This window comes from Lingula anatina, chromosome 7 (assembly GCF_051362555.1).
Source record: "Lingula anatina isolate TDL-2025a chromosome 7, LinAna3.0, whole genome shotgun sequence".
Taxonomy (NCBI): domain Eukaryota; kingdom Metazoa; phylum Brachiopoda; class Lingulata; order Lingulida; family Lingulidae; genus Lingula; species Lingula anatina.
In genome coordinates, this window is record NC_141773.1 from 367,707 (window position 1) to 390,586 (window position 22,880).

At 36.7% G+C, this 22,880-nt stretch overlaps 2 protein-coding genes across 9 annotated transcripts; one reads left to right on the forward strand and one right to left on the reverse strand.

Annotated features, from left to right (window-relative positions):
* Positions 1 to 1,344: 1,344 nt before the first annotated feature.
* On the reverse strand, positions 1,345 to 4,855 carry LOC106162615 (uncharacterized). Of its 6 annotated transcripts, none has more exons than XM_013539944.2 (3): positions 4,715 to 4,846; positions 3,145 to 4,081; positions 2,351 to 2,535 (listed from the first exon to the last, which is right to left on the reverse strand). In XM_013539944.2, exon 2 carries the CDS (start codon positions 3,937 to 3,939, stop codon positions 3,145 to 3,147), a length of 795 nt encoding a protein of 264 aa, XP_013395398.1. In that variant the 5' UTR covers positions 3,940 to 4,081; positions 4,715 to 4,846; the 3' UTR covers positions 2,351 to 2,535. The 6 variants fall into 6 exon arrangements, with proteins under 6 accessions (XP_013395402.2, XP_013395398.1, XP_013395401.1 ...); XM_013539947.2 differs by having other exon boundaries at positions 3,139 to 4,081; XM_013539951.3 differs by having other exon boundaries at positions 3,111 to 4,081.
* On the forward strand, positions 4,826 to 22,505 carry LOC106162612 (N-chimaerin). Of its 3 annotated transcripts, XM_013539939.2 has the most exons (14): positions 4,826 to 4,986; positions 6,021 to 6,137; positions 6,602 to 6,634; positions 8,739 to 8,794; positions 13,631 to 13,662; positions 13,961 to 14,071; positions 15,393 to 15,696; positions 16,063 to 16,137; positions 16,585 to 16,669; positions 17,072 to 17,245; positions 17,753 to 17,830; positions 18,333 to 18,470; positions 18,622 to 18,733; positions 19,249 to 22,505. In XM_013539939.2, exons 2-14 carry the CDS (start codon positions 6,134 to 6,136, stop codon positions 19,442 to 19,444), a joined length of 1,398 nt encoding a protein of 465 aa, XP_013395393.2. In that variant the 5' UTR covers positions 4,826 to 4,986; positions 6,021 to 6,133; the 3' UTR covers positions 19,445 to 22,505. The 3 variants fall into 3 exon arrangements, 2 of the variants coding, with proteins under 2 accessions (XP_013395393.2, XP_086873381.1); XR_015335430.1 differs by lacking the exons at positions 4,826 to 4,986; positions 6,021 to 6,137 and having other exon boundaries at positions 6,592 to 6,634; positions 19,249 to 19,497; positions 19,634 to 22,505; XM_087017255.1 differs by lacking the exons at positions 4,826 to 4,986; positions 6,021 to 6,137 and having other exon boundaries at positions 6,592 to 6,634.
* Positions 22,506 to 22,880: the final 375 nt, after the last annotated feature.

Below are 22,880 nucleotides of genomic sequence, written 5' to 3' on the forward strand. Positions count from 1 at the left end.
AAAAGTGGTAACATTTTTATCGATTTTTTAATCAAGGGTTCATTGGTCCGAAGGTTCTATAGTGAACATTCGGACCAATGAACCTTCGGACTATTGAACCTTCGGACTATCGCTACGGCCCCTTCAGCCTTATCTTTGATGGTCCGGATTTGAACAAAGCGCGCTTTGACTCGTTCGCGTTCATTGGCTAGATCGTTCAATGAGTCATTGAGTGCGGGATTTAAATTTGATTGGCGGGCGGCGGGAGCAATCGAATGTGGTCAGAGGTAACTTGACACGATGAAGATAGGCTATAGTGAAGAGGTTAGTGTCAAGTTATCTCTGAAGCTCAGGGTGGTTAGTAGGGCCTAATCTTATCTACGCAACGTTCAAAACCCGTAGAAAGCGTTAGAGGCGATTGTGTTAGAGAAGATCTGCTTCAGCACAACCAAAGACGTGGACTTTCTTCTTTGAGGAGAAGGGGGGGAGGGGGGGTTGGACGACTGTTCGCAGAGCGTCCACCTTTGCTTCTGTAATCAATTCGGAAATGTTAAAATCAAATCTTGTCGATTTTAATGAATGGGATTAGGAACTAACCATGACCATGGTGTTGGAACTCCTTGCCATGACTGCCCCGTGTCTATACTCAAGTCTGTATGGTATAGTCAGGCTGTATATACAATTGTGATAGGAATCACTGCCTTCCCTCACACGTTACTGTCAGTATCAAGTCTTCAGTAATGACAATACGAACGTTCATGTCCTGTCTTGAAAAAAAAAAAAACCTAGCGGCAAAATTTTATATTCGGTTCAGCTAATTGTCTTGTTTTTATTTCAGATTTTGTTTAATATCGTACACATTTTAGGAAGTGACTTCTCTCCATCCAAATTGTTTACACAGAGAAATGATTGCTTGTCACGAGACGTTCAACCTTCATTAAAAAAAAAACAAAAAAAAAACTCCCAATATGCAGGGATAAGGCTAACATTTAGTGTACAAGTCTTGGGTTCAGACCTAAGCACCCCCCTCCTCCCTGTAGTTTTTACTGCATATCTAAACGATCTCAAAAATAACACTCGGCTCCCAGAAAGTTGAAAACCAGCCAACAGTCGGAAAAATCACATCCCTGCACACACTGTTTGATAATCTCTGAAGCCTGCCCCTCTCCTCTTTCACTTAGTGTAGATAAGCAATTACAAAATAAACAAGCAAATGCTGAACAAAACCTCAACCTCTCAAACAGACTATTTAAAGAAAACTGAATTTTCAAACTATTGAAAGTTGAACTGCCTGTAGTGCGAACACAGTGAATGAATTTCTTGTTATGTGTAAATTAATGTATGAATAAATCAGTGAGAGAAATGGAAGGCATTTTTGAAATTTTATTAAATTAATTTAAAATACTGCCAATATCACTACAACACACTGGATCATCCATAAACAAGTCCCATCTGTTTGGAGGCTTTTGAACTACAAGAAAATCAGCCAGGTATATGGAACAGGGCACGGGGTTATTCCTTGACTTTTCTTTTCCGTACATCACCGATATTTACATATTTAATATCTTTCCCCACTTTTGTGTTACGCAAATCATGGACACTTATATATTTGTTCGGGTCCATAGACTTGGCTACCACCATTCGGAGTGTCATGGTTGCACAGATTAGAAATAACATAAAACAGAGTGAGAAGAAAGGCAAAGCTAGCTGGTTTATACTATCCTCTACTTGTTGCTTTCTACTGAATTTAAATTTTTCATCATATCTCACATGACCATCTTGAGTCTTTTTGCGTTTGTTTTGAATTCTTCTCCAGAGTTCATCATAATCTATATCATGTGGTTCGTAGTACTGATGCCCGTAACGCTTGAAGTTGTTACCAGAAGGCCGATACGCTGTTCTGTATCTTGAGTTGGAATTATGTGGGTCGTTGTTTGACCTTGACCTTTGACTGTGCCCAGTCCACCAATCAGGCCCAGTTTGACTAGAGGGCCTGCTCCCTGCCTGTGTTCTATAGTAAGGTCTAGCTGTGGCTGTATACAGTCTCAGGGTCTTGTCATACTCCTGTCTCTGCAGAGGACTCCCGATCACCTCATACGCAGCGCTAATCTCAGTAAATTTCTCCTGGGCGTTAGGGGATTTATTCAAATCTGGATGATATATTTTGGACAGTTTGAAGTAGGCAGCTTTGACCTGGTCGGGGGTGGCGTCTCTGGGGACGCCGAGGGTGGAGTAGTGATCCTTCCCACACCTCGGCACGCCTAGAGACAGAGAACGCCATGGAGGACAACTCCAGACTCCACTCACAAATGTCTTCCATTTCATTTGTAACAGTTTGGAGGTGGCTATCTGTCCACATTGACACTGTATAGCCATGTCCAGGACAACTATTTACTATGTCAAATATTTCTCCAGTGTCAATTTGATTCATACACATCATCCCTTCACACTCCTGGACAGTGATGAAGATACTAACACTGCTTTGAGCCACAGAAAGGAGGTGCTCTGTTATCTTCTTACCATTCTTCTCCTGGGACCCTGCCTTAATATAGTGACCTGTAAAGAAAATAATAAAAACACCAATGATGTGAAACAGACAAGTCAATTTTTTTAGTTATCATATCAGTGATTTAAAACAAAATGTTCTCTGGTGTTAGCAAGTATACTTCCAAATGTTAATTTCCTGACTGCAACAGCTGTACACAATTATCTTGGGGATTTTCTAATACACGTAATTCAATTATTTAACATTTGATAATTTATAACAGAATTCAATTCAGTCTGAAGGATAAAAGTCACTTTCTTCAATTTCTTTAAATTATTGATCTTAGCAGAATTATGGTAATGACTTGATGTTTTCAATAGGGAAAAATTATCAATCTTTGCAGTACAAAATTTTGGAATCATTACATCTTTATTTTTTGGAAGCATTTGGGGTGCTTTTTGCTGCCACTCAATAGGAATGAATAATTTCAATAATTTAAGAACTAATAATAAATATTTATTATAAATAATTAAATACAGTATCTGTAATATTTCTAATTCTCTCCTATTGAAAATATTGAGCAATATTTCCATATGTTACTTGAACATTATAAAGATGACAACAGACAATGCAAGAGGCAACAGACCTCTTCAGATCTTAAAATACAGAATGACCTTGACCTAAATATGGATGACAGGTTCAACTTCCTTGGTTTTCTCTCGTCTGCGGCGAATCATGTGTTTCTCATCGTGTCTTATAATCCTTCTCTTATGTTTGGTCACGATGTGTATTTGGAATATAAGAATAAGAAAAGTGATAAAAACCAGCACACGAACGACCACCCCCGTCTTTCTCTGCTCTTCAGCCCTCTTCTGAAAGGGATCCTGTTCCATGTTTTGCCCCCGTTTGTACTTTGTGTCATTGGTGTGATGCCCCTCTCTCATCCTGTCATACTCCTCTCCCCCAAACTTCACCTGGTGCCAGATACGTCTGTACTCCTCATATGAGATGTCTTTACCACTTCTGTAGATAGGAGTGGGTCCCCTGGTTCTGCGCCCTCTATTGGAAGGGCCATGGAAGGTGGCGCCCCCTGCAGTTTGGTGATTTCTTGGTGAGGCCTGCTGTGATTGGCCTGGGAAAGTGCTCTGGTAGGCCAGAGTTTTATCATATTCCTTTTTCTTTATTGGGTTGCCAAGGACTTCATAAGCAGAATTGATCTCAGTGAATAATCTCTGTGCGTCCCTGGATTTATTCAAGTCTGGATGATATTTTTTAGAATTTTTATAATACGCTGCTTTCACCTGTGCTGGTGTAGCAGTTCTAGATACTCCCAGAGTTTTATAATGACATCTGGCCTGGTCGCTACCACTGAGGTGAACATGTCTCTGCTGACTGACACTGGCGCCATCTATAAATGCCCTTCCTAGCAGTAATCTTCTGTGAAGTTGAGCACTTTTACAACCAACCAAAGCCATGACTGCCACTGACAAAACCTAGTAATAATTTCTTTCTACAGCAGCCTATATCTCTGGGACAGTCTTCACATGTCACAAAATACAAGCCATAGGACATCACCAGATTCCACACAAAACTGTTTCACTTCTGAACTGTAAACACCTGAAATAATGAAAGAAATAAGCATGCATGACACAAGAGAGGTGTAAAAACAAACATAAAGACATAATAATTTCAATTGTTTTTTTTTTTAAGCTGAAAAATTTTAATGCATTCATAAAGATCGACTGTGTTTGGTACAATGTCTGAGCTGCTGTACTCTTCAAAGGAGATATCTCTTTGAATTTTGTAAACAGGTGTTGGGCCCTGGTTTTACCGACTCTAAAGAAAGAAGATGAGAGAGAGAGAGAGAGAGAGAGAGAGAGAGAGAGAGATTGTATACAGGTTATAAGGAGGAGAGAATCTTCGACATCGACATCAATATGTTGGCTGAAATTGAAATTTATCATGAAAAATGGCAAGACTTACCATTCTCAGCCAAGCAATACATAAAAACGACATATTTATTTGCATAAATTACCGAAACATTTCACAGAAACCAGTACTTACATGTGTACTGACCTGTAGCTGAGAAGACTGGGGGTAGATGGTGAACGTGTCAGATCTAGGTCGGATTACCAAACCGCAATCTACTGGTCCCGCCTCACTTGGTGGGCCAAAACACTCCACTCCAAATCCGGTGCAAGGCTAACTGTCTGAAAATCAATATCTAAGGATCACATATTCAATACCAACCTGATAGAGATGAACCCAAATGGATGGCTTTGGCACAGCAGATATATTTTCTGGAGACGGGGCAGGGATTGCATAAAACACTGTGACACTCTCAAGGTCGTTGTGATGGCGGCGCAACTGACGCAATTTTGGGGATCGAGGCTTGGCGGAAGTTTGGGTTCGAGACTAGCAGGAAGTGGGATTGGAGAGTATTCTCAGCCATCTTCATCCTGATTGATTTGTTCCCTGTGCATTTTCAGTTTTAATTTTGCAGGGGATGTCATAAACGTAAGGTAAGTAAAGTAAAGACGAAAAACAAGGCTTACTTGATATTTTTTTTATGTTTCTTGGAGATATTTTCTTTCTTAAAGTACGTATTCATAAGTCAATGTATTGTCTAAAATAAGAAACAGACTCAGTTTGTCAATAATGTCATACTGTCATTAATGATAACATTCACCATAAAGAACAACGCCATTGTTACTTCCTTTGGTATGCATCATGTTACTTTGGTTTCATGGGTGATAATTAAAAATGAAGGGTGATAATTAAAAATGAATTTAATGCCGTTCTCTTAATAGAGCGCCCAATATTAAAGGGATAATAACTCTTCGTATGAGATCTATATTTCACAATAAAAACATTGTGAATAACTCATAGAAATATAATATATTCTGTTTTACCACAAAAACGGCAGTTATAGCTATTATTCTGATATCTGAGCTTTTCTTTAGACCATGTGACCTCCATTGATGGTTATACTCTGTTAAAATCTCTTAAGAGATTTTAACAAAAAACCAAACTTTTTAGAAAAAAACCGGGGACTAACTTTGAATGTAAAAATGGATTCATTAACCATTGGTGAGTATGGGAAAATTGTTGTTTACTCCAGGAAAATTCATTTTTTGGCCGAAACGAAGAGTTATTATCCCTTTAAGTTCAAGTATTGTAATATTGTCAAATTAGAGCTTTGTGATAGGAACATAACAAGCCTTATACACCCTTGTTAACATTGAATATCATCAGCAATTTCAACATGTACCGTTAATTTTATGCATGTGGTTACTGTCACCAGTGTGTTTCTGACTTAATGCTTATCCATTTTGATTAATAAATAGAAGGAAATAATTTAGATTATCACAGACATGATAGGGCTGCCTTTTATCTCTTCATGAAATAGTGCTCAGTTAGTCTGCGGATCATCTGTTCTGAATGTGACCTTAGTCCCCACTGACTTATGTATCCAACAATGTCAATACTATGGATTGAAAAATCACTGCCATAATCTCTGAGTTTTATTTCATCTGTCTTTCTTGTTCTCTTTTAGAAACTTCCGGGAATTTTGTGAAACTCTCCAGATGGTCACCTTGAATTAGCCGGCAGCTGGGCTGTGTGGTGACCTCTTCTCACTGTATCTCCTGTTAATTTGTGATCATCAAGATGGGTAAGTACACCCCCCCCCCCCCACCCCATCACACCCCTCAAGACAAGACCTCTGTAATAGCCCAGTGCTGCAGTAAGGCTGGGATGTAGTGATCTGATTGAAAGACTGGACTTGCTGAAAAATACTGTCAGTAGTAAATATGTGATTAGTTTATAAAGAAACACAGATTTCTCTATATTGAAATTGACAGCTTCTGTTGTAGGCTGTGTACACAACCAAGTTGATCCAGGGACTAACAGATCCGGGGATTAAATATGGCGTGCATTTGACAATGGACTCCCCGCCTGCCATGTCTGCCGTCCCTGCAGGGGCAGAACAATTAAGTCTTGGCACGCTTTCAAGTGGGTTGCGCCATATTTGATCCACGGATCTGTTAGTCCTCGAATTAACTTGTTCTGAACAGGTCCTTTAAAAAGTTGGGTATTTTAACATTTGATATTAAGTCCTTTTATTTATGGTTTCAGGTGAGGAGAGGCTGCCAGTGTGGAAGTCCTATTGTAAGTGTTCTCTCCATTACTAGTACTTGTTTATTATGTGGATAGTTTGACCAGTGTTAAAGTTCTTCTGTAAATGTTCTCTCTCCTGTGCTAGTACAGTATGTGATTATATGGTTAGTTTGACTCAGACCCAGTTTTGTGCATATTAGATTCTTATCAGTGATAGAGCTCTAATTATTAAAACAGTAACTGATGACTTTTAATCCAAAGTTTTTCTCTCTCCCCCCCCCCCCCCCCCCCCCCCCCCCCCCCACATCAACAGATATCACCTCTCCAGTTTCAATGTTAGATGCAGAGGAAGACAAGAGAGAAAAAAGACATAATGGCCCAAATATAGGGGGCCTATATTTTTTTTGTTTTTTGCCCAATTCATGCAGTTCAGTTGTAGTGAAGTCTGGCGTTATTCAGTCATGTGATGTGATCATGTGATCAGAAAACCAGCTGATTAATGAGCAGGGGATATTTGTTACATTCTATTTTCCCACAGCACCTGAGCTGTGCTTCTTAACCATATAAAAATTTTTAGACCAGGAAGTGGAAGTCTAAAAGTTTTATAAGTAGTTTTTTAAAGAACTTTCATTTCTTTTCAATAAATATAGTTTTCACAAGCACTTCCTGATTCCTATAAGATATCCGTGACTTATAATTTGTGAGGTTTTGATTTTAAAATTCCATACACAAGATATCATGATGTAACTTGGAACAGTGGAATAACATTTCAAATTTCATTTTTACTTTGGGAACTAACAAACTTCATCACCATCACTGGGTGCCATCCACAGAAGAAAAGTTGAATAAATTTGGTGACAGAACACAACCCTGTCGTACCCCTTTCTTTAGTTGAATTCAGCTGATACTGACAGATATTTGCATGTTAGTTGCCTGAGAGTCACATAGGAAATACACAGGAAATAAAAATAAGCAAATAAAAGTAATAACACATTTTGTTTAAAGCCATGAAGTACAGTAGGTGATTTTCTGTTTCTGACTCTCAGGAAGTGTGTGTGACAACTGATTATTTGTCATGGGTACGATACACGAAACTGTCCATGTGACACTGAATAGTCACCAAGCAAATCTGGGCTTGATTATAATTAGGTCCTAATTACTAATAACCGTCATTTCAGTTTCAACTTGTGATGATAATGAACAGGGATTTCAAGCTCTGAGTTGGATATATTTAGTGACTTGATTAGAAATCAGAACTCATTTGTTACCTTGTGATGAAGCATGTCACTTGTGGTGGTCGTGTGATTAGAGGTATTTTCAACCTGGACATTATCTGTGATGACATCGTAATCAGCTCAAACTACTCAACTGATGATATGAACTAATTTTCTGAATTTCAATAATTAATTGTCATCATGGACCAGTGCTTCAGGAAGACTGGAATGCTGATGTACTGAAGAAGTGATTTTATTGATGAATTTGACTCGCTGAAAAACACTGACAGATCACAAAGAAAGTACTTGTGTCACAGAATTTAACTGGAGAATTATTTACTCTATATGGTTTGGCTTTGTATTAGTACATGAATTCTGTTACCTAAAATTAGACTGAAAGTCTGACAACAGAGCAGCATAAAGGCATTTATCACAGAACACAGAAATTCACTAGAGAATAATTAGCTATTTTGTTGTCTCGGCATCATATATGAATTTATTGACCATGAAGTAATATAAGCTACTAAAAAAAGAGAGAGAAAAAAAAAGCAGACAGACCAGACAAATCCATTGGATTTACAGCATTTCATGAGGGAATAATTAACTTAATTGCACAGAGAATTGAAGCACTTTACTGTAGACTGTAACGTGAACAGTGCATTGAAGAGCCCAGGATCAGTTCAAGCAATATACAGCTAATATTACAGACAATCACATCACGTTTATTGCACAACAGTTTGGCAATTCATCTGAAAGAAGATATTTTGAGGCAACAGACTGATATATATATTTCACTACAACAGTCCAAAAACTCCCCAGTCTTGGTACATATCAGGAGAAGATGAGGGGTGACCCCGTTCTGTCTGTTAGTCAGTGTCTCCTGTCAGCTGTGTCACCAGTGTCAGATGTCACTCTAATGTCTCCTGTGTCTCTTGTTTCAGTATATCAACTTCAGCAGCAAGCTCCACAGCCAGTGTGTGTGGTATGCCAGAGGCAGGTGGGTGAAGTATGATTTTATAGTCAAGTTATTCTTATATTTATTTATTAACTTATTTTTGTTGATTAAACTTCAACTGTTGAGAGTAAAAACATGGTAAATATCAATTTTAGCCTTCCCATGGCCCTCCTTTGATACATAGAAAAACTGTTATTTCAGTCTTGTATATAGTCTATTTCAAAAGAAATCGATTAAATTAGTTTTTATTATATGTGTGATATAAGATGCAAGTTAAGCATATTAGAGAGGTGTTTTTTAAAAAGATTATTTTATTTGGAGCAAGAGAAGAAGGAATGAATTTTAAAGAAATTCTGAATTGGTTAATTTACCATAACTGCCTTTTGCTGTACACTAGCGCCAGTTTTGCTGTCCACAGTGGCACTGAAATCTTACCATTATAAACCTGTGTACATGTACACGTAGCTGTTACCGTCACTCAGTTTGAACTGAAAACATAGAAGTTGCCATGGTAACATGATTGAAAACAATAATGTTGTCCAGATTTTTAGTGGGCAGGGTCTTGTTTTGGTCTCCTTAATGTGTTTACCAAGTTAGTGATTACTATTTTAAGGTTAGAGTTTCAGACTTTTTTTACCATATTTTGGCAGTGTTCTTTACAGGATTGATTTAGATATGAAACCAAGAAGCTAACATCAAACGATGAAATGAACCCTTAAAAGGAGCTGCCACAGTGCGTGAGACTTAAAAAATCCCCAATTTTAAAAGAATAATGAATTTATCCATTGGTGATGTCATGTAATTCCAGTCTGACTTAGTCTGAACACAACTAAAAAGGAAAGATAGAACACATAAACTTGGAAGTAAAACTGGGTCAGGGAAAATTTCTGGCTCATATTTGACCTCATGGAATAGGAAGTTCTGTAGTCATTTATCACCTGTGCTTTCTTTTACCTGACTTCTTAGTTGTCCTGTGGTAGAAGGAACAAAGCTGTGTTTTCACTGAAAAATGTATGTGTGTGTGTGTGTGTGTGTGTGTGTGTGTGTGTGTGTGTGTGTGTGTGTGTGTGTGTGTGTGTGTGTGAGAGAGAGAGAGAGAGAGAGAGAGACTGTACATTGATGGTAAAAAAGAATTACTATAAAAAGGCCTTGAAATGAACCAAGGCAGAGCTACCAATTATTTTTCTTGAGAAGGTTAATTGAAAATGTCACTTTCAGTTTTATCCATTGAAAGCACTGGCTGAAAAGTTTTTGAACACATTTGTCACAAAACTCCTATTGTATCACTTTTTTGTCTTGTTTATATTGTGATTCAACTCATATTTATCATACTATTCCTTCCTTTAACATTGCTAAGGTATTGTGAAACTGCAAAAGTTGTTCTTTCAGATTTCTATTTTTGTAGTATGTGATAGCTGATAGAATGGTTGTTTGATGAAATATTTCAAATTATTAATGTCTACAGAATATGGTCTCAGCACAAGTCTTATGACAGTGCTTGAAATGTAGCTGAATCATTCTCAATATTTGATTTTCATTTATATTTAGTTCACTGCCTTTATGTAATATGAACATCTGTCGTCTTGTCCTTAAAGTCAGGCATCTTTTGTGGATTATCAGATGATAATCACATTTCACCCGACTGCCAGTGATAAGTTCATTAACAGAGCTGGGGAAGTGTGGATTACAACTAAGGGGGAAATTAGATTCTGTCTATCAGATGACAGTTGGCATGGGTGGGATTACTATCACGCTCTTATATTTTCAAAAAAAAAAAAAAAAACTTCAAATAACACCTGGCAATAAAATGATGTAAAATGTGAGGGTAGGATTTCAGTTTGCCATTGAATTCAGCCAAAATGATTAATTTGATAAAAAAAAAGATAAAAATGATGATGACACAGATGTGATCCCTTCTCCACATTCTCTCTCCATTTTGAGCATTCACTTGTCTCTTAAACTTTTAAATGAGCTGAATATTTATAGCTGACAGAGACCAAGCAGAGCTATAGATTTCCAGTGGAAAGACTTGTGTTTGCCCAAAGTCTGGAGACCACTGTGGATATCATATTTAGCCAGTGGTCAGATTGGGTGGTATTTCCACCAGGACGAACTTAAACTTAAAAGGGCGCATTCCCATAGATTTTAGATCGATCTATCCCCATGGGGAGTCTCACTAGCTTACTGTCAGATAATCCGGCTTAAATGTCTGTCCCACCTACTTCAAGCTGTAAGGGGGGGGATTAACTTTCGTTCCCTAATCTCTGGGAATGGGGTCTAAATGCTGTCATCATATCAGCTAAAATGTTTAACATGTGAGGGTTATCTTTTAAGGAGTAACAAAAGTCTTTTTCTGTAGTAGTTGCCTCCTGATGTAATTAAAAATATTTTCAGTTAAGTTAAAGCAGTTTTGAATGCAACCTTTCAAACTTTGTAATGATTTCCTTTTACTGATTGCAAAGTGCGTGGAAATTAACATCTGTGAAATATAGAGCTGAGTTATTTAAGGCAGAATTTTTTCAAGTAAAAAAAAAACCTTTACAACACTGCATTCATAAACATTATTCTAGAGCATTATAGAAGGGGGGGGGGCACAGAAGGATTAGATATGACCCCTTGGTGGTCTAGTCATAGCCATACAGCCGTCAGAGGTAGTTTGAACTAAGTTAAGCCTCCACAAGTGTACTGGAAATGCAGCTGAACCTGACCTTTGTATATCAGCAGATATGGGAATGCTTTTCTGGTTATACCAACTCCATTTGGGTACAAAAGACTGTAACCTTTGCTGGTGTCACTGATTTTGCCATTAGGAGAAAGTGGGGTTATCCCCAGAGTGATAAATCTCCTGTTTCTATGATCAGGGTATTATGAATATAGAGATAGAATGATGTGTGTGTGTGTGTGTGGGGGGGGGGGGGGGGGGGGGGGGGGGGGGGGGGGGGGGGGGGGGAGCTGATCGATATAGTGGCAGTAATGATAGATTTATTCAGAAATTTATTATAAGACCCTATTCCTGTAGACATCTTTGGTCTATGTAGAACTATCCAACTCTGTGGAGACTGTGTGCAATGAATTAAACTGAATGACACACCTTCTTTTGTTTCCAATGTACTTGTGATATCACCAGCTTTTTTGTACTCTACTTAATGTCAGATATGTTAATCAATTAGCATTCAGCGAGAGTCCCTTTGTCTATGGGAATAGGGCCTAAGTATTACTTATGATAATGAAGGTGCATAAAATTTTTGAGATATATTTCAGAATTTTCAAAGCAACAGGGCTATATCATAAAAAAAGATTTCAATGTAACAAGTTCCCCACTAACCCGGCACTTCCCTGTGAGGGTTCCATTTCCACAAATTAGATTTGACATTAAATAATCAATGAGTTTCAATGCAGCAGACTTTTCATTGATTCTCTTCATTTAATTACGCACCGGCATTCAGGAAGATATTCTAGAGTACGACCTTCTGACCTGCTGGTGCATTCTCACCAGGTCTAACTTATAGATAAATTAGGCTAAATGACATCACCAGAAATCCAGATTACATGGTCAGTGTAATGATTTAGCTTAGCAAGCACCATCTCAATAAGTCTTAGAACATTTCAAATCATGGGAAGTCAACCTTTTCAAACTGTTGTCCTACGTACCTGACGTTGAATTGGCTTTCTAGTTTTATGTTAAAAACTGCATGTAGTCACGTCTACTTTGAAAGTACATAAACTGCAATGGAAAGGTGATGTTACAGATGTAGACTTTTTAGATTTCATGAGTGGGAAAGAGGTTACTGCATGCTTCTCTTTTTGACTTCTCTGTGTATGTCAGACTCTTTCTCAAGACATAATGGAGTAATAAAATCCTGTTACAAGTTGGAGCCAAGATCAGCATTTTTTTCATGTCACTTTACAGGAGAAGTGAAGCATAGAAAATGCTGCCACAGGATCTGCTTCAGGGATAAAGATGTATTCCAACGATTTCCTGTTTTTTTTTTTCCAACCAGAACTTTTCGTACATTAAAATTTTCTCCTTCTCTCTTCCATCTTTCTTAATCCCTTCTATTTTGTTAACAATAAGTAAATTGTATCTTATTTTTTCTGTTCCTATTCTGAGGGGATTCTGACAGACCGACTGACAGACAGACAAACAGACAGACAATTGTACAAATTTCCTCATCTTACTAGACAATAGAACCAGCATGTAGTGAATACACTGTAGCACTTGTGAAGCCACACTGTACATGCCTGTATTATAAACTCATGCATTCACATGAAGATGGTAACATTATTAATATTATTTCAGACATGAATTAATACACGTCAACCCTGTTATAACACAAAGTGTCAGTTTAGATTGTAGAGTCTTTTATTGATCTGTGTTTTCCATGGACGGTCATATATTTATCAAAATAATATTTGAGTTGTGTCAAGCCACCATTAAACCATATCAAGTGTGTGTTTGTGTGTTGTTAACACAAAGTGCACATGATGAGGTTTGTGGATTTCCCCCACATTAAGCCAGCTGTGGATGATTGATTTTCCAGCTGTAGTAACTGAAGACAGATCAATATTTCATGTTATCTTATCTGAAGTAGGGCTGAATGGAAGGAGGGGGGAAGAGCAGTTGTTGGAAGATCCACACTTCCTCCCCTAGATCAGACCCCTTCCACTTTCCATTCAAGATTTCTGATAGAGATCTTTTATTTCATGTCATTATTCATTTTTTTTTTTCAAATTCAGTTATTTCATTTTTGGGGGGTGGGGGGTTAATGGCAGACAAAAGTGGAGAGGAATTTGAACTTATTTATTCCCATTTTGTGAAAAGTTAAATACTGTAACAGCACTAAGTGTAAAATCTAAATATTTATCCTTCATTTTTAGCTTCCAAACAGACCTTCTTTCTATGGACCAGAGTAAGTTTACTTGTGTCTGAGTGATTACAGACGTAATGATGTTCTCTCACTTAAATGCTTAATCATTTTTCTCAGTAAATTAATATAAGGTGACCTTCTAAACCACTTCTTAGCTGCTGTAATAAGTTGTTTCAGTAAATTATTTCTTAAAAAATTTAATTTTTGGTAAAATAAATGCCTAAATAATCTGTTTTAGAAAAAATGATTCTCTCTCTCTCTCTCTCTCTCTCTCTCTCTCTCTCTCTCTCATGTATAATTTTCTCACTGTTATAAATGCCCTCCTCATCTCTGTGTGCAGGTTTCATGGTGCGATATCACGTGAAGACACGGACAGGTTGCTACACTGTGATGGCTGCTACCTGGTCCGCGAGAGTCAGCGCGCCCCTGGCACCTACACACTGGCCATCAGGTAGCATACAATGTTGTTTATTTTTGTTAACTTTTCTTTAGAAAAATTTAATATTTGTCTAAAAAAGTTTGCTGGAGTGTCCATTCTATATTATTACAACATTACAATATTTTTTAAGCTAGTACATTTTGTCTAAATAAAGACATTGAGCTTTAATTATCAATAATAGATATGAAGAAAAGGATAAAAAACGTATTATATATGTATATTATTTCTTAACTTTCCGTAGAAAGTATTTAACATTTTGTCTATAAATGCCAGTCTAGATACATACCAGATACTGCCACCAGACCTTGAGATAAGATGGGGCTCAAGTTTATTATCATAATGAATAATTGTTGTCTGCCATCTTGGGTCAGGTTCTATTGTTGAGATTATGTCAGGACTTCAGCTTTCTCTCCTGTGATAATACACAGTAAGGGGTGTATGGACAGATAGGAAACTGGTGTCATTTTTCTGTTTTTCAGTCTGAAAACTAGAGGCCTGTTCTTAAAATTTCAATATTGTGAATTAACTAGGTTGTTGATGTTGTAGGACTTATATTATAGATATCCCAAGATATCACACACGCTCTCACAGACACACACAAACACACATGCACACACACCAAATATAAGACTGATGAATTCCATATTAAGCATTAAAGTAGCCTAGCTTGTGATCTCAGTTGGTCAGTTTAAGGTTTAAGTTAGACTTGATGTGAACACAGCCTTAATATAAGAATAGAGGCACAGACAGGGTGATTTAGTAGGTTGGGTAGGGGAAATCTTTCCTACATATTCAAAATAAAACAGAGAAGTAAAAAGGATAATATGTATTTGGAAATATATGTAAAAAATTCAGCTAACTGACTATAGTTTCTGTGGTAAAATAATGTTAAGAAGGGTATTTTTGCTTTTTCTGCCTGCCTCTTCCCCCCCCCCCCCCCCCTTCCTCCTCCTCTGTCTGACAGTGTTGTAAGCCCCATAAAACACATGTAATGAACACATACACTGATATGATTGTGAACAGTATACGTATGTATAACTGTGGAGATACACACTCAGGGTGAAGCTGTAACACTGATAGGGGTTTACATTGATAGTATTGTGTGCACTTTATGTCTTCAGAGACAGACAGTAACTAAGGCGTTGGCTTGTGCTGTACAGTTGATAGCTCAACAGACTTCAGATAGATCCTGTGTTGTTTGCAGTGGCGCAGGTGCCAGCTTCATTCTGTCATACAAGACAGTAAGGACTGTGCTCTGGATAATTCTCAACTAAAGAACTGGAGTATTCTTATTCCACGCTGTTATTGATTACCACTTTTGAATGTTTTGCAGATTTGAGTCAAATACCAAAAACTTCAAGCTTTATTATGATGGACAACATTATGTTGGAGAGAAGAGATTTGACAACATAAATGACTTGGTCGCAGATGGACTTATAACTTTTTATTTGGAATCTAAAGCTGCTGACTACATCGCAGCACTCTCAAGTCACTCAAATTATGAGGAGTCGCCATACTTAGCATATAACACGGCAAAGAAACAGAGAGCGCAGGCGACACGGAGTCGTAATCACGTGAAGCGCAGATTAGTAAACGAGACGGCACAAGCTAATGCTGTAACACAGGAAATATCCACAGTAAGTACAAGAGTGATTCTGGATTTCAGTGTTGGATTTTATTTTGTCCTTGTTTCAAAGTTAATGCATTACCAGTGTTACAGTGTTACTGAATGCAAAAAAAAAAAAATCTGGGTTTTGATGATCAAGTTGTGCAAAATAAATCACTTAGTATTGAGCTGGTGCACTTTTCATCTGATGCTGCGTGTGCAGATGCAGCATTTGTTTGCAAAAATGTTGAAATATCAAGGGTCCCAATGTATCAATATGAATCAGTTCTGCTGTGATTCACTGATTTTGGATTTCCAATGTTACATTTATTTAGTATTGTTGTCACCAACTGATAAAAATTGTCTCAAAGTGTATTTTGCCTTCATTATCTTTCAGCTGGGGACTGACAGCGTAGACGCTGTGCCTACATCTGACCAGGTGAAACAGTATGAAAAACCACATGTATTCAAGGTGAGCCTTTTGAATACTAACTGCTACAAAACTCAAGACTTTTTGTTGTCCATACATATATAAAATATCTCAGAACTTTGAAGATATTTACAATTCTGTATTAATTTTATCACCCAAAAGCTTTACTAGTAGATATAATTGCTGATATATTATACAGTTATAGACTGAGCATGGAAATTGTCAAGGGAAATAGTTCTAAGAGGAGTTGAATTGCTATTTCCTGAGGACGTGGTCGAGTTTATAATACAAATACTAATAGTACTTGTGCTTTTATCTGTGTCAGAGGATCTGATTGTAACTGTTAATAAAACAATTTTTAATTATTCTATTTGAATAATAGAAACCAAATGAAATACATATATACAATATGAAACAGAACATGTGCTAATCATTTCGTAGGACGGACTCAGTTTTATATAATCATGCAATTATCTTTCATCATTTCAGACGCATAATTTCAAAGGCCCTCATTGGTGTGATTTCTGCGCCAACTTTCTGTGGGGGTTGATAGCCCAGGGCGTCAAGTGTCAGGGTAGGCATGGGGGGGGGGGAGGCTCTGCATGATGAGACATGAGTTTTTTCCACATTTTTTATTTCAATTCTAAGGCGGTCCCCGGACCTGCGGCTGGTTAGGTGTTGCGTCCCATGATAAATGTTCAGGGTTTTTTTTTTTTTTTTTTTTTGAAACCTAGGCTCATGTCTGATGATACTAAAAAGTTAAAAATTGAAGGACAAAAACAAGCAAACAAATGAAGAAATAGATAGATGAATAGCTAAAAGATTCAATAGAACTTTAACCAATTAGTAAATTGACAGACATTGAACTGACTAATGTTTTACAAGAGAAAATGACATAAATTAAGTATAATGGTTGCTATGATTTCTTTTGTTCAGATTTCCAGCAGTTTTGAATATTTTAATCTTTCCTCTTTAGATTGTGGTTTTCAAGCCCACAAAAAGTGTTCAGAGAAGGTCCCCCATGACTGTCTGCCTGATGTGAAGTACGTAAAGCGTGTGTTTGGTACTGATCTAACCACGCTGGTGAAGACGCATCAGAGACATGTACCTGTGGTGGTAGAAAGATGTATCAAGGAGATTGAAAATAGAGGTATGCTGAAATATTAACGTCATTAAGAGAGGGTAACTTGCTGACCTTAAGTCTCACAAGGGCTCACTGGTGTCTGACATAGAGTAGGATGTCCCTTAATCCCGCCTTTGGAGTGGGGCATCCCGTATTTCCACCTTTTTGAGTGGGACATTGGGCTATCCTATCTTATGCGTTCAGATTTGTGATTCAGTGTGAAATTACACACTTGAGTGACTTGCAAGAGAGTTTCAAGGTATATATTGCAAGAGTGTGGCAGTGTATTATTTGTTATGCATACTCAAAGAAAGTACATTTCACCAAAAAACATCCCTAAACCAAAAAAAAAGCATGTATCGCCACAGTCATATCGCCATTCATCTTGTGGAAGTATTTTCCCACGGCTTTGGTCTAAACACGACATATATTTGAACGGGAATTTGAGCATGCTGCAACTGGACCATTGACCTAGCACATGTCACTATTTTTCCATGGATGTTCAATTTTACTCCAAGACTCTTCCAATTGCAGGTTTATCAGCAGAAGGTCTGTACAGGGTGGCTGGTTTCCATGACGATGTGGAGGCTATCAAGATGGCCTTTGATAAAGGTTGGTTCAAGAGATGTGGTTTCTGGCACTCTCAACATTTGTTTTATCATGTGTTCAACTTTCTTGGCACCAACAATTGGTTTTGAAGCCAAGTTTTCCAATGGAGCATTAGATATGTACTTTTGTTTTTTGTTTTTATGCAATTTTTGTGGTTTTCCTCGTCAAAGCAGACAACATTTTTATACGCCATTTCACAAAAAATAATTCTCTGAGTGCTGTCAAGGAGGCTCACATTTTGTGTAAAAGTTCAATGACTATTTTGTTACTTTTAATTCACTGTTGTTTTGTTATTGGAGAGTATTAATAGTCTTCATAGAGTGTTGCAGTAGTCACAACCTCTGAAGTGATCATTCCTAATCAAACTTCAATGAATTTCAGTGAATTTTGTACTCATTTTGAAATGTGAAATCATTAAGATTGTAAATACCTATAGTATGTATTTTCAGAAAACCAATATAAACACAATTTTCTATTGATCAGTGATATAACCATATTTTTCCAGATGTTGAAAATGCAGATATCAGTTCAAAAAAATATGATGACATCAATACTATAGGGAGTGTGTTGAAGCTGTATTTCCGGCTTCTTCCTATCCCACTGTTAACATTTGAGACATATCCAAAGTTTTTGGAGGCAGTCAGTAAGTATTGGAACTAAGAGACCTCTTCCTTTCCCTCAGAGTTTTATTAAGTTTAGCTCCTTGAGATAGAAGCTAATTTTATGAAATTCAGTGAAACTGAATGCAGTGTCCTATCAGATGAATTAATCAATCTTCCTATGCCATATTTCAGAGAAGGAGGGTATTTCAGCCAGCGAGAGACTTCAGATGGTGAAATGTGCCGTGAACCTCCTCCCTCCATCACATTACCACACTCTCAAGTTCTTGATGAAACACTTGCAGAAGTAAGACATTTACCAGTATGGCATTGGTATCTGATCTTTAACTGACTTAAAAAGAATGTGTTTTCATCAGGACTAACTTAAAGCTGAAATTGACTAATTGACATCATAGTGATGAAGTTTGAACATCTTAGGGGAAAAGAAAGGAGGAGGGGGGGGGACTTCTTGAAGTAAATTGCTATTTTTTGTTTATAAAAAATCTTTTCCAGTCAAAACTTCATTTAACATTTTTTAAACAGTATAATGTAGTTGTTGCCCAGATTTTCAACAATCGTTTCAACTTTGTAATGAATAAAAAATATTTAAAAAAGGCAATTATTTAAAAGACAGTCATATATATTTGGGTAGCAAACCTTGTGAATTTCAGTGTAATGTAGATTCACTACCTATCATGTTAAAACAGTATATGGATAAGATTTGAAGAAAAAGAAAACCGACACTCCACAAATTAGCCCAAAAATTTCATGTAATTCAGTCATTAGTGTAAAACTAATCAAATGTCTGACCATTTTCTCCAGGGTGACAGAGAAGAAGAGTGTCAACATGATGGGGCCTGAAAACCTGGCGACAGTATTTGCACCAACTCTTCTGCGTTCCCCAGATAGCGATCCCCTGGCCAGCCTCACAGCCGTTAAGTACGAGCGCGAAGTCATGGAATTACTCATTACCCACCAGGAGGCGCTCTTTGACAAGAGGTCAGTGGGGAATGATTAAATCAGCGAGCCTGTTTTTGGTTCGATTAAGACAGCTTTCTGGGCATTCTGGAAGACTGTTGATAATTTAAACTGGGTGATTCGAACCCGTGATTTGACTTGGAATGCTGTTCGCTGCGATAACTGGAATTAACCTGCTATTGAGTAATTAAATGGCCTTTTCAGCTGCAGTAAATTCTGAAGTATGGTGGATTCTATTATATCTCACTGAAGCAGTGACAAATTAAGAATGGCAGACGTTATTTTTAATTCCTAAAAAACATTGTGCAGAATCGTTCACACAGACATGGGGAAATTTTTTTGAATGTACTGAAGGTCTGGAAGAAATCTGCAGGTTTCTCCATGTCTGTTTCACAGTTTTCATACTAACAGGCTGCATTCAATTATATTATACAGAATTGTTTCTGTCAAAGTGTTTTTATATAACTATGAGCAAAGAGCCCTGCTTATAGGAAATAAGCCAGAAACCACTGGAGCTGGCCTGGCTTGTGACCTGCTTCTGCTGCCATCTTTTGGTGATGGTAGAAACGTCAGTTGATCAAGATAACAAGTGTTAAACAGGTTTGAAAGATTTGATCTTCCCTAAAGCAGTCAATTATTGGCTCTGTCAAAATCTGTAAGCACAAGCAGTCAAAGTCTGACACTACTTCTGTCACATCAGCCCCAGCCTGTGGAAGACTGCTGACTTGGAGAGCTGCATTGATAAAGATTTTCTACTTTCAAGTTTAGAGAACTTCTCTTCATAGAATGTAAATTTTTTCTTTGAAATCTCATAAGGAAAATGCACACTGCAGATTAGATTTTTTAAACCACCAGCAGATTTTCTCAACTCTACACCCCCTCCTGATTACGGGAAGATCCATTTTTCCAAATGTCTTGTTTAGAATTTCTATATTTCCTTTAAGTTGTGTTGGAAGTATTTCAGGAATTTACAAAGCGTCTTGCAAAATTTCGTTCATTCATAGATGTTGTACTGTTTCATTTACTTAAATTATTATTTTCTCTGAAACATTTTGTATAACATTGAATAATCATGTGCATCAAAACAGTTGTATTTCTTCTCATTTTATTTCTTTTCTAAACTTATGTCTTGAAAATAGTCCCTTTTGATTATATTGCAGAGCAATCTTGAAATAAAAAATTCAGTGTTGTAGATGTGAGCATAACTTTATATAAATAGTAATATTATGGTATATACAAGTGAAAACATAATTAATGTCTTATATAGAAGTGATTTACAATCATGTCAGACTTTGAGAGAGAATAGTTCAGAAGTGAATGGTGAGCACCGTTCAGAGACCATGACAGCTTGTCAACATACAAACATTTTGAAGTCTTGCATTTGAAGGAAATCATGACAATGAGAAAGAAAGACATCTTGTGCTATAATGTAATAATTTAATTGTTTTTGGTAAAGAAGGCATTTTGTTTATTATGTAATAATTGAAGTTTAATGAAACCGTAAAACTTAGTTGTCCTTTTTGAGATCAAAAACATGACATCAGATTGGTCAGTATGTATTGTATTCAAAGGCAAAGAATGTTTAGTTTTTATGTACAGACACTTGCTTAAGCCTCTTAAAATACTCACTTGTTAAGGTGTATACCAGACAATAATGATGTGTTAATTGATAATACTAGACAGGGTGCAATATGAACCATTCTGATAGTCAGAACACAGTTAACTACCACAATAAATACTACAAACTGGGTGGAATGATACATGGTGATGTCCCAGTTCTGTGGTAAAGAAAAAAGTGTAAGAGTTACATTTTTTTATGATAAGATGGCTACAATTTCTTGGTGGAGAACTGAAAATATCTTTAGCAGGAACTTCATTTCGTCTACATCCATGTTCTCATGATATGATGGCAAGTTTTACAGAGTGTTGGATTGGTTGAGATTGATATAAGCAATTAAGGTCAGAAAAAGAATTTTTCCTTCCTTGTAAGTTTAACGAAGTCGCTTCCTTGTAACTGGTTGTTTTATTTCTTTTTATAATCTTATAGAAAATAAAAAGTTGTGCTTATATAACTGAAGAAGTATTACTTATAGGTATGTTCCTATTAGCCAGTATCTTAGATAAGATGAAGTTGTGCCTGTACAATTTAGACATAACATGTGTTCCTTAAAGATGAATTTGCAAAGTGCATTTTACTTTATTTGCAGTAAATTCTTACTTGCAGCTGAAGAATTATTATATTAATTAAGTAATTAATTCATCAGTTGAAGGGTAAAGTTGCATATTATAATTTTTATACTTTGTGATTTATCATTAAGTTAACTAATAGTATTATAAATGGAACAAGTGATTTTGAAATAGAATTTATTTTTTTGCTCAATATTTTCTGTAGATTTTAATAGAGGTGCAAGGAATTTTCAATTCATTAAAAGAACATACTTCTTTTTGCTTGTTGTACAAAACTGTTTTATAGCCTTCTAGCTATTCTCATTTCAGTTATGGTGAATTTAAAGGTATTCATTATTAGATTCAGATTTCAGAGTCAGTGTCTAATAAAATCAACTGCCTAAATACGTGTATCAGTCAATAATTGTGATGAAAATTTGTTTGAAAGATTTCTTGTAGTTTAGTTTGATTCTTTTTCTATTAATGCTTAATGGAAGAATATATTATTTCAGTTGAAATTCAGTGTAACTGTATTGTGGATGTAACACTTTTAAAATAAACCAAAAAGATCTTCAATATTAGATAATCATCACAACTTTGCTACAATGTTAGCATTGAACAAATGATATTTATGTTCCAAGGATTTTCCTTTTGTCAAACTGCTTCCAGTTTAGCATGAGATATAGCATGCCTCTTATATTGTTATAATTATTATTAATATTATTAATATTATTATTATTACACCATTTTTGTTGTTAATAATCAGTGTGCAGAGAAGAGCATGGTGTATGTAGACATAGGTTGTCCTGGCAACCACCCTTTGCTGTCATTATTACAACTTCCACATTCTAAATGTTGTGTGTCACATGTGGAAGGACAGACCTAGTAGGATTTTGTACATGTCATTTATTTTAATAAACTGTTCATAGAAGACATCAGGTGGTTAATGTTGGTTTATTTCTTTTTGTTAATGTCATGTTCAGAAATAATGTGCTAGGCAGACCTCAAATAAGCATCTTGATGAGGTGATCAGGTTTTATAAGTAAACGGCTTCCATTCATCCTTCTTCACTTCTCTGCAAAAAGGTTTGATTAGAACTACTACATGTGATTCTGAAGCCAAGACAAATTCTCCCCCCCCCCCCCCCCCCCCCCCCACACACACACCTTAGACCAAAAAGATCATCCTGGTTTTCAGTGTGATATCCTGTGAGCTGTAAAATGACTGTTATTTCATGTTGTAGTAAGTTGATGTGTCAGATTGTTGGAAGAATCAGAGTACAAACTTTTTTTTTAAATTAAATATCAGAA